At 37.9% G+C, this 15,751-nt stretch overlaps 1 protein-coding gene across 2 annotated transcripts in view; it reads left to right on the top strand.

Annotated features, from left to right (window-relative positions):
- Nucleotides 1-15,751, top strand: part of RPA2 (Replication protein A2) — a 41,115-nt gene that overhangs the window by 10,489 nt on the left and 14,875 nt on the right. For both annotated transcript variants that reach the window (XR_011393537.1, XM_070096907.1), the window contains exons 2-4: nucleotides 2,983-3,077; nucleotides 4,372-4,458; nucleotides 12,366-12,488. Coding sequence is in view for 1 of the 2 variants with exons in the window: in XM_070096907.1 (XP_069953008.1) it covers nucleotides 2,983-3,077; nucleotides 4,372-4,458; nucleotides 12,366-12,488 (305 nt within the window). In the remaining variant the exon portion in view is untranslated. The remainder of the gene's footprint in view (nucleotides 1-2,982; nucleotides 3,078-4,371; nucleotides 4,459-12,365; nucleotides 12,489-15,751) is intronic.

Below are 15,751 nucleotides of genomic sequence, written 5' to 3'. Positions count from 1 at the left end.
TATGAAAAAAAAAATTTTACCACGTGAAATATACATTTTCCTACACACAAAGAGAAGGATACATGCACAATAGTAGAGTAGTACATGCACAGTATATATTGTGCATGTACTAGTCTACTAAATGAAGAATAAATGACACTTACCTTTATTGAAGATGCAGCAATGACTGATGAGACACTGTGTCCTGGGAGTGCCTTTTCCTCCTGAGTACTGTAGGTCCTGTTTGGTATTTTCTTCCAGAACATGCCTTATCACACTGTGTATGTCACTACGATTCTTAAATCTCTCAAACCAACCTTTGCTGGCTTTAAATTCACCAATATGAGCACTAGTTCCAGGCATTTTTCCCTGTTCACCTGGGTGTTAGTCGACTGGTGTGGGTTGCATCCTGGGAGACAAGATTAAGGACCCCAATGGAAATAAGTTAGACAGTCTTCGATGACACTGACTTTTTTGGGTTATCCTGGGTGGCAAATCCTCTGGGGTTAATTGTTTCTTGGTATATTCTCAATAAGCCACACCAACAACAGTGCTACAGCAGCAGCAGACGATGCTACAGCAGCAGCAGCAGCAGCTGACAGTGCTACAGCAGCAGCAGACGATGCTACAGCAGCAGCAGACGATGCTACAGCAGCAGCAGCAGCTGACAGTGCAGCAGCAGCAGCTGTACCACCAATAGTAGCGATGGTTGATTGGGGTTTATTATACAACCTGGGCAGCTCGGAGACACGCACTCCACTTTCATACTTATCAATGATCTTTTTCTTCATCTCTATAGTAATCCTCACCCTTATTGCTGTAGGGTTGGCACTAGAAGCTTTCTTGGGGCCCATGGTCACTTATTTTCCAGATAAAATCACCAAAAACACTGTAATAATACGAAATGTTACGATTGTATGCTTGGATGCTACCGCGGAGGCTGGCTGGTAAACAATGCCACCGGCGGAACATGTGAGGCTGGCTAAGGCGCACATTGGACGCGTCTCGGACGAACAGCGGTGAGTGGGTTTTTAAGCGGTATGCGAGGCAAAATTTTAGCGATAAAATGTATCGGTATGCGGATTAAACGTTGTGATGCCAACGGTATGCGGGGGTCCACTGTAAATCGTTGTATTCGACTTTGTTGGGTGATCCTAGCTTGTCATGACTACTTGTCATTGTTTTATGGTAGAATATTGCAGTCAGTATGAAAATAGCCCTCTGGAGTTTATAATCCAAAGAAAATAGTCTTAATTTTTTTCTTTATGTATATCAATCAATCATGTAAATCAATTAATCAAACCAATCAAAAGTTTATTCTCAGGAAAGATTACAATGTGGGGTTTTGTAATCTAAGTAATCACTTGCTCAGGCACTGGTACCTGGGATTTTACTGGCGAGATTTGATCCTTTGGTTGAGAAGAAGTCATTTATATCGTTAACTGTATCAATAGGTTGTAGTGATGTTTCGTTTGGTTTAGCTAGGACAATATCACTAGTTTTTATTCAATTTGTGGGTTCCCAGAAAATGAGTGTTTTCCAGGTCTTTTTTATATCTTGTTTCAGTGAATCTGCTGGAGTAATACAATTGTTTGGCTTTTTAATAGGTTTGGTGAGAACTGATGAATAGTGTTTAATAATATCTTTATTGCTTTTCATATTGATGTTTCTTATCAGTGGATCTTAGTATGCTGTTACCCACGGGCAACCGAGCTGTTTATTCATATATGTTGATACTAATATATACTGCAACCTATTTGTACATATTCCCTTGAGGGATACTACATACCTTTTTAATAAATTTGATGATCTACTTCATCAGTCACAGGGTTTATTTTTTGTATGCCTGGTTTATTTTTTATTAATTTTTTAGCTCTGTGGTAAGCCCAGAACTAAGAGGACGTGGGTTCAATCCTAGGTGAGTTGAGATGGGCAAGTTGTCATGCATCTTTTCATTTGCTACAGCTGTTCACCTAGCAATAAATAAGTACCTTGTGTTAGTCAGTTGTTGTGGGCTGCATCCTGGGGAAGTGTAAGTAAGTTTATTCAGGTATACACAAATACAGTTACATAGATTATCATACATAGCAGCATATGTGTAGAGAACCTGGGATAACCCAAAAAAGTCAGTGACTTATTTCCAAAGTGGACATAAGTATGCCAGTGAAATTAAGCTACACTGCTTGGCATTCTTGGTCAAGCTACACTAACACTTTCTGCTACACAGCAGTGAAAATGTGGAATGAACTCTCTGACCATGTTGAGGCCTGTCTCAGGAAAAGAACTGGGAAGCACTTAGTGAGTGAAGCCACAGAGAAGAAGGAATGTGATTTCTTGAGGTTATACCTCATTAATGTAATTTCTATTCAGCTAATTTCTTCTTTTAATGCTCATGTAATTCATTCTCATGTATTAGATTTACTCACTGTATTCTTATAGTTCATTTTCATGCATTACATTTGCAGTGTGTTTAACCCTTAAACTGTCCAAACGTAGATCTACGTTTGCTCGTGTAACACTTCGAATGTAGATCTACATTTTTTTTTTTTTACATTCTTTCTTATGGAGAAAATCAAGGGTGGAGCGCTCTGCACGGAAACAGAGATCTATGTTTGGACAGTTAGAGGGTTAATTCTTATTATTAATAATCGTGTATAATAATTAGACTGCTAAAAGTATTTCAAGGGTACCCGTGGAAATAAATTGTTTTTTCCTTACTTTTGGGGTATTCTAGGTAATTTACACGTTACTATGCAAGACAATTGTAAATATCAACAAATTGTGTAAATTTGTACCTGGTTTAATAAACCTTTGGGGTTAATCCAGAGAAACTAGGCTACATTTTTTTTTTTCTTAATGTGCTGTGTTGTATGTTAAAAATTTCTTTTTAAATTGGGATATAATTCTTCAGTTGTGTTAATATTTGGGTATTCCACCTATGTAGGGTGATTTAGAGAACGAAAATATCCTCTCCTTTCCTAGTTAATATCGCCAACTTTTCAGGTGGATTTGATAGTGGGTATGGTGGTGGTAATGATGGAGGCTTCATGAACTCTCAGAATCAGTTTGCCTCGCCAGGTGGACAGGATCAAAAAAAGGTGAGTAGATGGTGGTTCTGTGTTCTTTATACTGCTTACTATAAGAAATGTAAGAGCTACATTGTGTTAGTTTGGGACTTAAAGTACTCTACAGTACAGCCTCTCCTCACTTAACGCCGTTTATACAGTAGTGTACTGTACAGTGGACCCTCAGTTATCAATCATTCCAGATATCGGCCAATTCAGTTTTCGTCTACTTTTTTGGCCAAAACTCTATCCCGGTTATCGGCCTTTATTTCGGTTACCTGATGTATTGGATGCATCCATCCGCCGCTCCACCACATTCGTGAGTCGGTCTGGCTGTGTCTCTGGGTGAGTGAGGAAGCCTCTGTGCATTTATACAAACATTTTGCTATAATCCATTGTTTTTGTGGTTATTGATTGTGTGCAACTGCGAAATAAGCAACCTTGGGCCCAAAGAAAGTACCTAGTGAAGTTCCTTTGGTAAAGAAAGTGAGAAACACGATAGAATTCAAGGCAGGCACCCATAGAGGCAGGGAGTGTAGCAGGCAGGGAGGCAGGGAGTATAGTAGGCAGGCAGAGAGTGGACATTTTTTTTGTGCGACAGGGGTGCAGTGACTCAAGCTGGTCCTAGTGGCGGTAAAAGACAAAGGGAAGTAACCCCTCCTCACCTTCCATGCCAACAAGTCTTCAACAAAGGTATGTAATGTTCATTTATTAGTAAAATTAGTGCTTTGTTTCTTTCTCATTGTTTTGTGTATGTAAAACTATAGTTAATCTTTAAAAAATGTATTTGTTAATATTTTTGGGTGTCTGGAATGGATTAATTGTATATATGTACATTAATTCTCATGGGAAATATTATTTCGGTCTTCAGCCATTTTGGTTTTAGGCCGACCATCTGGAACGGATTACGGCCGATATCCGAGGGTCCACTGTATGTTGTAATGAACAGAATAGAGGAGATCAGCTCTAATATACATTTAGGTATGCATGCTGGTTAGTCGTCGGTAAACAAGTATATTGCTAAGTGAGGAAAGGCTGAACCATACTTTCCTTGCACATTAACAGCATTATATTTAAATTAATTTTGTTTAACAGTTTATTATATTTTAGCAGTCGGTAACTCATATGGGCTTAGCTCTTTTTGGTGAATATCCAATAATCATACAGTAAGCTCACTTATTGGGCCTGTATTTAATGCTCTACTCTTAATAATAATGAAATAAGATAGTGTTTAACGTAGTTTATGAAAATATAATATTTGGAGATTAGTAGAATAATTGTTGCATTGTATTAGTTTGATAATTAAATTTTGTGGTCAACTCCTCAGGCACGACACTCCCAGAACTTGGTACCGGTGACAATTAAAAACATTATAGATTTTGAGGGTGACAATTTGCTGATAGCTGGAATGGAAGTAAGTACAGCAAATGTGAAATAGTATTATGTACTTATCGTAATTCTGACCATTTTTATTTCACCATTTCTTGGGTTTTATGCCATTTGGGTGTACCCCAGTAAAACCTGAAAATTGATGTACACTGCACATAAAGTAGTGATGTACAGAAAGCTAATAACAATATATATTTTTTTTTCTCCAACAAACTGGCCATATCTCGCTGAGGCAGCTTGACCTAAAAAGAAAAGCAAAAGTTTCTTAAAATTGCGTAGTAATGTATACAGGAGAAGGGGATATTAGCCCCTTGCTCCTGGCATTTTAGTCACCTCTTACTACACACATGGCTGACGGAGGAAGAATTCTGTTTCACTTCCCCATGGAGATAAGAGGAAATAAACAAGGACTAGTAAGAAAATAGAAGAAAACCCAGAGGGGTGTACTCGCCTAGTTATACTCGCCTAGTTGTGGTTGCTGGGGTTGAGACATGGCTCCTGGCCCCAACTTCAGTGGCCACTACTGGGTGTGTGTGTATATGTATATGCTTGTACATGCATGTGTAGTGTGACCTAAGTGTAAGTAGAGGTAGCAAGACATACCTGAAATCTTGCATGTTTGAGACAAAAAGACACCAACAATCCTTCTATCATGTAAAACAATTACAGGCTTCTGTTTTACACTTGCTTGGCAGGCTGTAGTACCTCCTTGGGTGGTTGCTGTCTACCAACCTACTGCCTAGGAAAATAGGATTATGTTCCAAATTATTATGTTCATTTTCTTCTCAAAATTATTATATAGTATGTATAGTGCAGTGCGGTAATTTAAAGCTTACTACATTTTGGCAATCATTTTATTAAGCAGGTAGTGTGGTGAAACTATATATCATTTCTCTCTGTTGACGTTTACTTTTGTTTAACTATAGGGATGGCAAGAATGGAAAGAGAAAGGACTGGGATAGGTAGAGTAGAAAAAAAAAATAGGTACTAAAGGTAGGTTAAGTGGCCCAACTGTTTCAGGTTTGTTTTAAGCAAGTGTGGCTGAGAGAGTACATCTTTTCTGAATATCCAGGCAGTCTTTACATCTGTGAGCAAGGCAACTTTTATGAAGGGATCAAGGGAAACTGGTTAGTTGAATCTGAGTCCTGAATGTTGGAAGGCCAGTGCCTGCACTCTGAAGGAGGCTTGAGGATGTTGCAGAGTGATGGTAATCTGAATTGTGATGTAGCACACTTCTGGCAAGACAGCAGTTGAATGAATGATGAATTACTATTTCTTTGAGTCATCCTGTCTAGGTAGATAGCCACAGTTTCTGCTTTATTTTTGTAAACTTGATGGCCAAGCCAGGGTGATACCTCCCCTCCCTCCCCCAAATCAGTTGCTCTTTCCAGAGGTGTGCCAACTTCACACTCTTTGCACCTTTCAGCTGCAACATTCCTATCCCTCTTTCATGTCACAGGCACTACCCTTCCTACCTCTAGGATTTTATTAACTTAACCAGTTTTGCTGAATCCCTTAATTAAAATTACATACCTTGCTCACAGCACCATGTATATTAAAAAACCACTTCTCTCCGTTAACTTTTACCTAATGTGCTTACACAATCCTGCTGGATGCTTAATCCCTTAATACTCAGAACCTCATTTTGCCTCCCCTTCAACCTTTCCTGGAACAACTCCCACCCCTTTTACCTCCGACTCCATAACTCTTCTCTTGTCAACAAAAACTATTTCTCCAGTATTACAGAATGTAATTTACATGTAATAAAATAATAAGTACAGAAGAAAGCCACTAGCATGCATGAGCATTTTGGGCAGACTAATCTTAATGGTGATCCCACATTTTTCATTTTTATCCAAATTCTCTGCATGATATTCATGCTATACATGATTAAGAATAATAATAGGTAGTAGGTTGGTAGACAGCGGCCGCCCAGGGAGGTACTACCGTCCTGCCAAGTGAGTGTAAAATGGAAGCCTGTTATTGTTTTACATGATGGTAGGATTGCTGGTGTCCATTTTTCTGTCTCATAAACATGCAAGATTTCAGGTATGTCTTGCTACTTCTACTTACACTTAGGTCACACTACACATACATGTACAAGCATATATATACACACCCCTCTGGGTTTTCTAATATTTTCTTACTAGTTCTTGTTCTTGTTGTTTATTTTCTCTTACCTCCATGGGGAAGTGGAACAGAATTCTTCCTCCGTAAGCCATGCGTGTTGTAGAAGGCAACTTAAATGCCGGGAGCAAGGGGCTAGTAACCTCTTCTCCTGTAAATATTACTAAATGTAAAAGGAGAAACTTTCGTTTTTCCTTTTGGGCCACCCCACCTCGGTGGGATACGGCCGGTGTGTTGAAAGAAAGAAAGAAGTAGGTTGGTATAGAGCAACCACCCAGGGAGGTACTACTGTCCTGCCACGCGAGTGTAAAACGAAAGCCTGTAATTGTTTTACACAATGGTAGGATTGCTGGTGTCTTTTCTCTGTCTCAGATACATGCAAGATTTCAGGTACATCTTGCTACTTCTACTTACGCTTAGGTCACATCACATATGAATGTACAAGCATATATATATATATATATATATACTTTCTTTCAACACACCGGCCGTATCCCACCGAGGCGGGGTGGCCCAAAAGGAAAAACGAAAGTTTCTCCTTTTACATTTAGTAATATATACAGGAGAAGAGGTTACTAGCCCCTTGCTCCCGGCATTTTAGTTGCCTCTTACAACACGCATGGCTTACGGAGGAAGAATTCTGTTCCACTTCCCCATGGAGATAAGAGGAAATAAACAAGAATAAGAACTAGAAAGAAAATAGAAGAAAACCCAGAGGGGTGTGTATATATGTGCTTGTACATGTATGTGTAGTGTGACCTAAGTGTAAGTAGAAGTAGCAAGACGTACCTGAAATCTTGCATGTTCATGAGACAGAAAAAAGGACACCAGCAATCCTACCATCATGTAAAACAATTACAGGCTTTCGTTTTACACTCACTTGGCAGGACGGTAAGTGTAAAACGAAAGCCTGTAATTGTTTTACATGATGGTAGGATTGCTGGTGTCTTTTCTCTGTCTCAGATACATGCAAGATTTCAGGTACATCTTGCTACTTCTACTTACGCTTAGGTCACATCACATATGAATGTACAAGCATATATATATATATATATATATATATACATATGTATATATATATATATGTATATATATATATATATATATATATATATATGTATATATATATATATATATATATATATATATGTATATATATATATATATATATATATATATCTTTATATATATATATATATATATATATATATATATATATATATATATATATATATATATATATATATAGATGACTGTGAAACAAAAACCTGTAACTGTTTTGCATGATGGTAGGATTGCTGGTTTCTTTTTCTGTCTCATAAACACGCTAAGATAACAGGGATATCTTGCTACTCCTACTTACACTTTGGTCACACTTCATAGACACGCACATGCATATATATATATATATACATACATCTAGGTTTTTCTCCTTTTTCTAAATAGCTCTTGTTCTTTTTATTTCTTCTATTGTCCATGGGGAAGTGGAAAAGAATCTTTCCTCCGTAAGCCATGCGTGTCGTATGAGGCGACTAAAATGCCGGGAGCAATGGGCTAGTAACCCCTTTTCCTGTATACAATTACTAAAAAAGAGAAGAAGAAAAACTTTATCAAACTGGGTTGCTTAAATGTGCGTGGATGTAGTGCGGATGACAAGAAACAGATGATTGCTGATGTTATGAATGAGAAGAAGTTGGATGTCCTGGCTTTAAGCGAAACAAAGCTGAAGGGGGTAGGAGAGTTTCAGTGGGGGGAAATAAATGGGATTAAATCTGGAGTATCTGAGAGAGTTAGAGCAAAGAAGGGGTAGCAGTAATGTTGAATGATCAGTTATGGAAGGAGGAAAGAGAATATGAATGTGTAAATTCAAGAATTATGTGGATTAAAGTAAAGGTTGGATGCGAGAAGTGGGTTATAATAAGCGTGTATGCACCTGGAGAAGAGAGAAGTGTAGAGGAGAGAGAGAGATTTTGGGAAATGTTGAGTGAATGCGTAGGAGTTTTGAATCAAGTGTGAGAGTAATTGTGGTAGGGGATTTGAATGCTAAAGTAGGAGAAACTGTTATGAGAGGGTGTAGTAGGTAAGTTTGGGGTGCCAGGGGTAAATGTAAATGGGAGCCCTTTAATTGAGCTATGTATAGAAAGAAATTTAGTAATAAGTAATACATATTTTATGAAAAAGAGGATAAATAAATATACAAGGTATGATGTAGCACGTAATGAAAGTAGTTTATTAGATTATGTATTGGTGGATAAAAGGTTGATGGGTAGGCTCCAGGATGTACATGTTTATAGAGGGGCAACTGATATATCGGATCATTATTTAGTTGTAGCTACAGTTAGAGTAAGAGGTAGATGGGAAAAGAGGAAGGTGGCAACAACAAGTAAGAGGGAGGTGAAAGTGTATAAACTAAGGGAGGAGGAAGTTCGGGTGAGATATAAGCGACTATTGGCAGAAAGGTGGGCTAGTGCAAAGATGAGTAGTGGGGGGGTTGAAGAGGGTTGGAATAGTTTTAAAAATGCAGTATTAGAATGTGGGGCAGAAGTTTGTGGTTATAGGAGGGTGGGGGCAGGAGGAAAGAGGAGTGATTGGTGGAATGATGAAGTAAAGGGTGTGATAAAAGAGAAAAAGGTAGCTTATGAGAGGTTTTTACAAAGCAGAAGTGTTATAAGAAGAGCAGAGTATATGGAGAGTAAAAGAAAGGTAAAGAGAGTGGTGAGAGAGTGCAAAAGGAGAGCAGATGATAGAGTGGGAGAGGCACTGTCAAGAAATTTTAATGAAAATAAGAAAAAATTTTGGAGTGAGTTAAACAAGTTAAGAAAGCCTAGGGAAAATATGGATTTGTCAGTTAAAAACAGAGTAGGGGAGTTAGTAGATGGGGAGATGGAGGTATTGGGTAGATGGCGAGAATATTTTGAGGAACTTTTAAATGTTAAGGAAGAAACAGAGGCAGTAATTTCATGCACTGGTCAGGGAGGTATACCATCTTTTAGGAGTGAAGAAGAGCAGAATGTAAGTGTGGGGGAGGTACGTGAGGCATTACGTAAAATGAAAGGGGGTAAAGCAGCTGGAACTGATGGGATCATGACAGAAATGTTAAAAGCAGGGGGGGATATAGTGTTGGAGTGGTTGGTACTTTTGTTTAATAAATGTATGAAAGAGGGGAAGGTACCTAGGGATTGGCAGAGAGCATGTATAGTCCCTTTATATAAAGGGAAAGGGGACAAAAGAGACTGTAAAAATTATAGAGGAATAAGCTTACTGAGTATACCAGGAAAAGTGTACGGTAGGGTTATAATTGAAAGAATTAGAGGTAAGACAGAATGTAGGATTGCGGATGAGCAAGGAGGTTTTAGAGTGGGTAGGGGATGTGTAGATCAGGTGTTTACATTGAAGCATATATGTGAACAGTATTTAGATAAAGATAGGGAAGTTTTTATTGCATTTATGGATTTAGAAAAGGCATATGATAGAGTAGATAGAGGAGCAATGTGGCAGATGTTGCAAGTATATGGAATAGGTGGTAAGTTATTAAATGCTGTAAAGAGTTTTTATGAGGATAGTGAGGCTCAGGTTAGGGTGTGTAGAAGAGAGGGAGACTACTTCCCGGTAAAAGTAGGTCTTAGACAGGGATGTGTAATGTCACCATGGTTGTTTAATATATTTATAGATGGGGTTGTAAAGGAAGTAAATGCTAGGGTGTTTGGGAGAGGGGTGGGATTAAATTATGGGGAATCAAATTCAAAATGGGAATTGACACAGTTACTTTTTGCTGATGATACTGTGCTTATGGGAGATTCTAAAGAAAAATTGCAAAGGTTAGTGGATGAGTTTGGGAATGTGTGTAAAGGTAGAAAGTTGAAAGTGAACATAGAAAAGAGTAAGGTGATGAGGGTGTCAAATGATTTAGATAAAGAAAAATTGGATATCAAATTGGGGAGGAGGAGTATGGAAGAAGTGAATGTTTTCAGATACTTGGGAGTTGACGTGTCGGCGGATGGATTTATGAAGGATGAGGTTAATCATAGAATTGATGAGGGAAAAAAGGTGAGTGGTGCGTTGAGGTATATGTGGAGTCAAAAAACGTTATCTATGGAGGCAAAGAAGGGAATGTATGAAAGTATAGTAGTACCAACACTCTTATATGGGTGTGAAGCTTGGGTGGTAAATGCAGCAGCGAGGAGACGGTTGGAGGCAGCGGAGATGTCCTGTTTAAGGGCAATGTGTGGTGTAAATATTATGCAGAAAATTCGGAGTGTGGAAATTAGGAGAAGGTGTGGAGTTAATAAAAGTATTAGTCAGAGGGCAGAAGAGGGGTTGTTGAGGTGGTTTGGTCATTTAGAGAGAATGGATCACAGTAGAATGACATGGAAAGCATATAAATCTATAGGGGAAGGAAGGCGGGGTAGGGGTCGTCCTCGAAAGGGTTGGAGAGAGGGGGTAAAGGAGGTTTTGTGGGTAAGGGGCTTGGACTTCCAGCAAGCGTGCGTGAGCGTGTTAGATAGGAGTGAATGGAGACGAATGGTACTTGGGACCTGACGATCTGTTGGAGTGTGAGCAGGGTAATATTTAGTGAAGGGATTCAGGGAAACCGGTTATTTTCATATAGTCGGACTTGAGTCCTGGAAATGGGAAGTACAATGCCTGCACTTTAAAGGAGGGGTTTGGGATATTGGCAGTTTGGAGGGATATGTTGTGTATCTTTATATGTTTATGCTTCTAGACTGTTGTATTCTGAGCACCTCTGCAAAAACAGTGATAATGTGCGAGTGTGGTGAAAGTGTTGAATGATGATGAAAGTATTTTCTTTTTGGGGATTTTCTTTCTTTTTTGGGTCACCCTGCCTCGGTGGGAGACGGCCGACTTGTTGAAAAAAAAAAAAAAATATATATATATATATATATATATATATATATATATATATATATAATTTATATTTATTTATATTTATTTATATTTATTTATTTATTTATTTATTTATTTATTTATTTATTTTATTATTTTATTATTTATTTATTTTATTATTTTATTATTTATTTATTTATTTATTTTATTATTTATTTATTTATTTATTTTATTATTTATTTATTTATTTATTTTATTATTTATTTATTTATTTTATTATTTATTTTATTTATTTTATTTATTTTATTTATTTATTTTATTTATTTTATTTATTTTATTATTAATTATTAATTTATTTATTATTTTATTTTATTTTTATTTATTTATTTTATTTTTATTTATTTATTTTATTTTTATTTATTTATTTATTTATTTATTACACACCCCTCTGTGTTTTCTTCTATTTTCATACTAGTTCTTGTTTATTTCCTCTTCTCTCCATGGGGAAGTGGAACAGAATTCTTCCTCTGTAAGCCATGCATGTCATACGAGGCGACTAAAATGCCGGGAGCAAGAGGCTAGTAACCCCTTCTCCTGTATACATTACTAAAGTTAAATAGAGAAACTTTTTTTTCTTTTTGGGTCACCCCACCTTGGTGGGATACGGCCAGGGTGTTGAAAGATAGATTTCTATAGTGCATAATATGATAGATATAGTATTAGTTGACCTTATTGGCATACTTTCTATGAAGTCCCCCTGGTATGGAGAGCATTTTGGGAAGCTTTAAAAGTAACTAATAGCCATAAACATGTATAAAATTAAGTTGGTTTGCAATTACATAAATGCTAAAGTTTACAAGCTTTGACTTGTATTATTTTATTTTATTATTTTTTATTCATAATTTTTTTTTTCCCCCCCCCTGTTTCATTATTGTATTTTTCCATCTGGTTTACTTGTAGGTTCACATGGTAGATGTGGTGGGCTTAATTCGTGCTGTAGACATTACCAGCACCAGGATCACCTACACCATTGATGATCACACAGCTACAATAGAGGCTGTGCAGTGGCAGGAGCCAGAACAGGTTGGTGGGTCACTTTGATTTCAGTGCCTGTGGTTAATACTTTCTTTCCTTGGAATATGACTGGTAAGTTACAGGAAAAAAAAATAATGATTAGTATCTAACTGTACAATGCCTGCACTTTAAAGGAAGGGTTTGGAATATTGTCTGTCTGGAGTGACATCTAGTGTTGTATCTGGGTGGTTATGTGTGAATGATGGTGAAAGTGTTGAATCATGGTGATAATGTTTTTCATTTTTGGGTCACCATGCCTCGGTGGGAGGCAGCCAATGTGTTTAAAAAAAAAAAAAATGTGGCTGTACTGTTTGATTTTGTCAGCTCCTACACTAGGTACAAATAGGTACACTAGGTACAAATAGGGTGACTTATTTTAATCCACTGTAGAACCTGTTTTTGTTGAGATACTGTAGTGAAAAATATTGTGAGTGAAGTAAATTTCACATTTCAAACCCCTTTTGCGTTTTATGTGGTAAGGACTTGGGAATTTAGTATGTTGCCATTGTTTCACTTGGTTTGAAATAGATTTGTATTCGTGTTGGCTCTGTACTAACTAGTGCAGTATTTTGCTTATCCTTTTTGTATAAATCTTCTTGAAATATTTTTCTTTAAATTGTACAGCGATGGTACTTATACAGGTACTGAGTGTTGTGGAGTGTTCAGACTTTGTGCACTTAGAATAAATAAGAATGTGCCAAAGTATAGGTAGTAGCTAATTTTTATAGTATCAGTATTGACCTAAAATTGGATATCGGTATTGGCAAGTATTGGATAATTTTGATGGTATTGTATTAATACTAGTATTGGTGGATATCTGCTACTTTTGATGGTATCGGCACAAGCCTAAAATTGAGTATTGGTATAATAATTCTACAAGTGCATGATCCAACTATTGTAGACCTAGCTGACATAATTGACATACTATATAATGAGCCCCTGGTTTTGCAGAGCATTGCAGGCTACTCGAGTCAGTCTTGTACCCCAGGATGCGACCCACAACAGTCAGCTAACGCCCAAGTGCCTCCTGACTGCTAGATGAAAAATAGCAGCAGGTGTAAGATGTATCTAATGTTTCAGCCATGCTGGGATCAATCCCTGGACTCAGCGTGAGAGCTGAGAACACTATCCACAAACCTGTGGCAAACATTTTGATATCTTTCCAAACTAATTTAGAAATTTCTCTTATTAATGTGGTCAGAAAGGTGGTGAAAAGATCTGGTTGTGTAGTCATGGTAAATAGTGAATTCTAATGATGGATTATGATGCTCCTGCATCCTTTTTTTTCCCCTTTGGCATCTTTTTTTTTTTTTTTTTTTTTTCCTTGCATCTGGCATCGTTTGCAAACGATGCAAGGAAAGGATGGTGTAACCTGCCATCTTTCCTCAACCTAAATTAAATGCTAAATTAGATTGTGTAAATTTTACAAAAGTATGGAATTTTTCTAGTTCTTTTCTCCAGATAGTTAAAATCAACCAGTGAGAGGGGGAGCAAGTGAGTGAGAAAGCATCCCATTTTGTGGCAGTTTGGCAATCTCTTGTCACTCCGCTGTAATTAAACTTTGCTATTATCTCTAGTTTTCTTACAAGTGAAAATGTGAGACCTAGCAGATTTCACTGGAATATGCTACCCCATAACTTGAATTTTTTTTTTTTCCAAGCAGCCCACTGTCTCCCACAGAGGCAGGGTGACCCATAAAAGAAGAAAACTAGAAAGTTTTCTTCCTTTTACGTTTAGTAATTTATACTGGAGAAAGGGTTACTAGCCCCTTGCTCCCAGCATTTGAATATCTTTTTATAACATGTAGGGCTTATGGAGGAAGGATTCACAACTTGAATTGTCTTAGTTTATACACCATCTTATGATCTGTTTGAGTGGCTACTAATTTCACGCTTAATGGCAAACGTATTGCCAGCCATACAACATAACATAGGTACAATAAGCATAGTCCACCTTCTTCATTAAACATTCTTTCTGTTCTGTTATTACAACCCAGGAATCCAAATGGCCTGTTATCCCAGGTGTAATGGGAGCAAAATAAACACAGCAGAAAAAGTTTAGACTTATATTATCCTTCACCAATTTAGAACAGCAATATGTACACTATGTACAGTGATAAGTATAGTGCACTCCACGGTAAGCAAGGCAGAATAGAAGCCACAAGATAGCAGACCGTGCTTCAACCAGCTCTAGAATGGGAATGACAAGGGCAGACAGGAGAGCGGTACCCACATAACCTCTGCGATTGCCAAAACCATCTTCTTATTGGCTAGAACCTGGTCACTAGTTGAACGACGGGGCCCCATCAACTCTTAGTAACCTGGTTCGCTGGTTGGGGGAGATAGCCTGTAAATGAGGGTGTGTACATGCGCCGAATAAAGGTTACGTACTCTTTGCATGCCACACCCCCACCCCGAGAAGGCTCAGGATTAGGCTGCCACCTCCCAGTTGTAACCGTGCCGCCATGGCACAAAATAATGGGACCGCCTTTCCTCTCCACCATCCAACTCTTAGATAGAGCTCAGCTTTTCTCGTGACCAAAAGCCAAACCCTAAACTTAAAAGTGAGACAGCAGTCGGACAGGCTAGCATAGGTCCAAGATACAGGCGGACGGTAGCCCGCATCCCCTCACTAAAAAAAAAAAACTCACACCAGGGGATAAAAAAAAAAAGCGTGAAAAGGGGTTACCACAAATAACATCCTTACCTAAATAAATAAAAATATTAGACTCTAGATAGAGTCTGCCAACATATTTTCTTTGCCGGCAATATATTTAATGGTGTGATGTCACCATGGTTGTTTAATATATTTATAGATGGGGTTGTAAGAGAAGTAAATGCGAGGGTCTTGGCAAGAGGCGTGGAGTTAAAAGATAAAGAATCACACATAAAGTGGGAGTTGTCACAGTTGCTCTTTGCTGATGACCCTGTGCTCTTGGGAGATTCTGAAGAGAAGTTGCAGAGATTGGTGGATGAATTTGGTAGGGTGTGCAAAAGAAGAAAATTGAAAGTGAATACAGGAAAGAGTAAGGTTATGAGGATAACAAAAAGATTAGGTGATGAAAGATTGGATATCAGATTGGAGGGAGAGAGTATGGAGGAGGTGAATGTATTCAGATATTTGGGAGTGGACGTGTCAGCAGATGGGTCCATGAAAGATGAGGTGAATCATAGAATTGATGAGGGGAAAAGGGTGAGTGGTGCACTTAGGAGTCTGTGGAGACAAAGAACTTTGTCCTTGGAGGCAAAGAGGGGAATGTATGAGAGTATAGT

Source organism: Cherax quadricarinatus, chromosome 55, assembly GCF_038502225.1.
Source record: "Cherax quadricarinatus isolate ZL_2023a chromosome 55, ASM3850222v1, whole genome shotgun sequence".
In the NCBI taxonomy this organism is placed as follows: domain Eukaryota; kingdom Metazoa; phylum Arthropoda; class Malacostraca; order Decapoda; family Parastacidae; genus Cherax; species Cherax quadricarinatus.
This window is presented reverse-complemented; position numbering and strand designations above follow the sequence as displayed.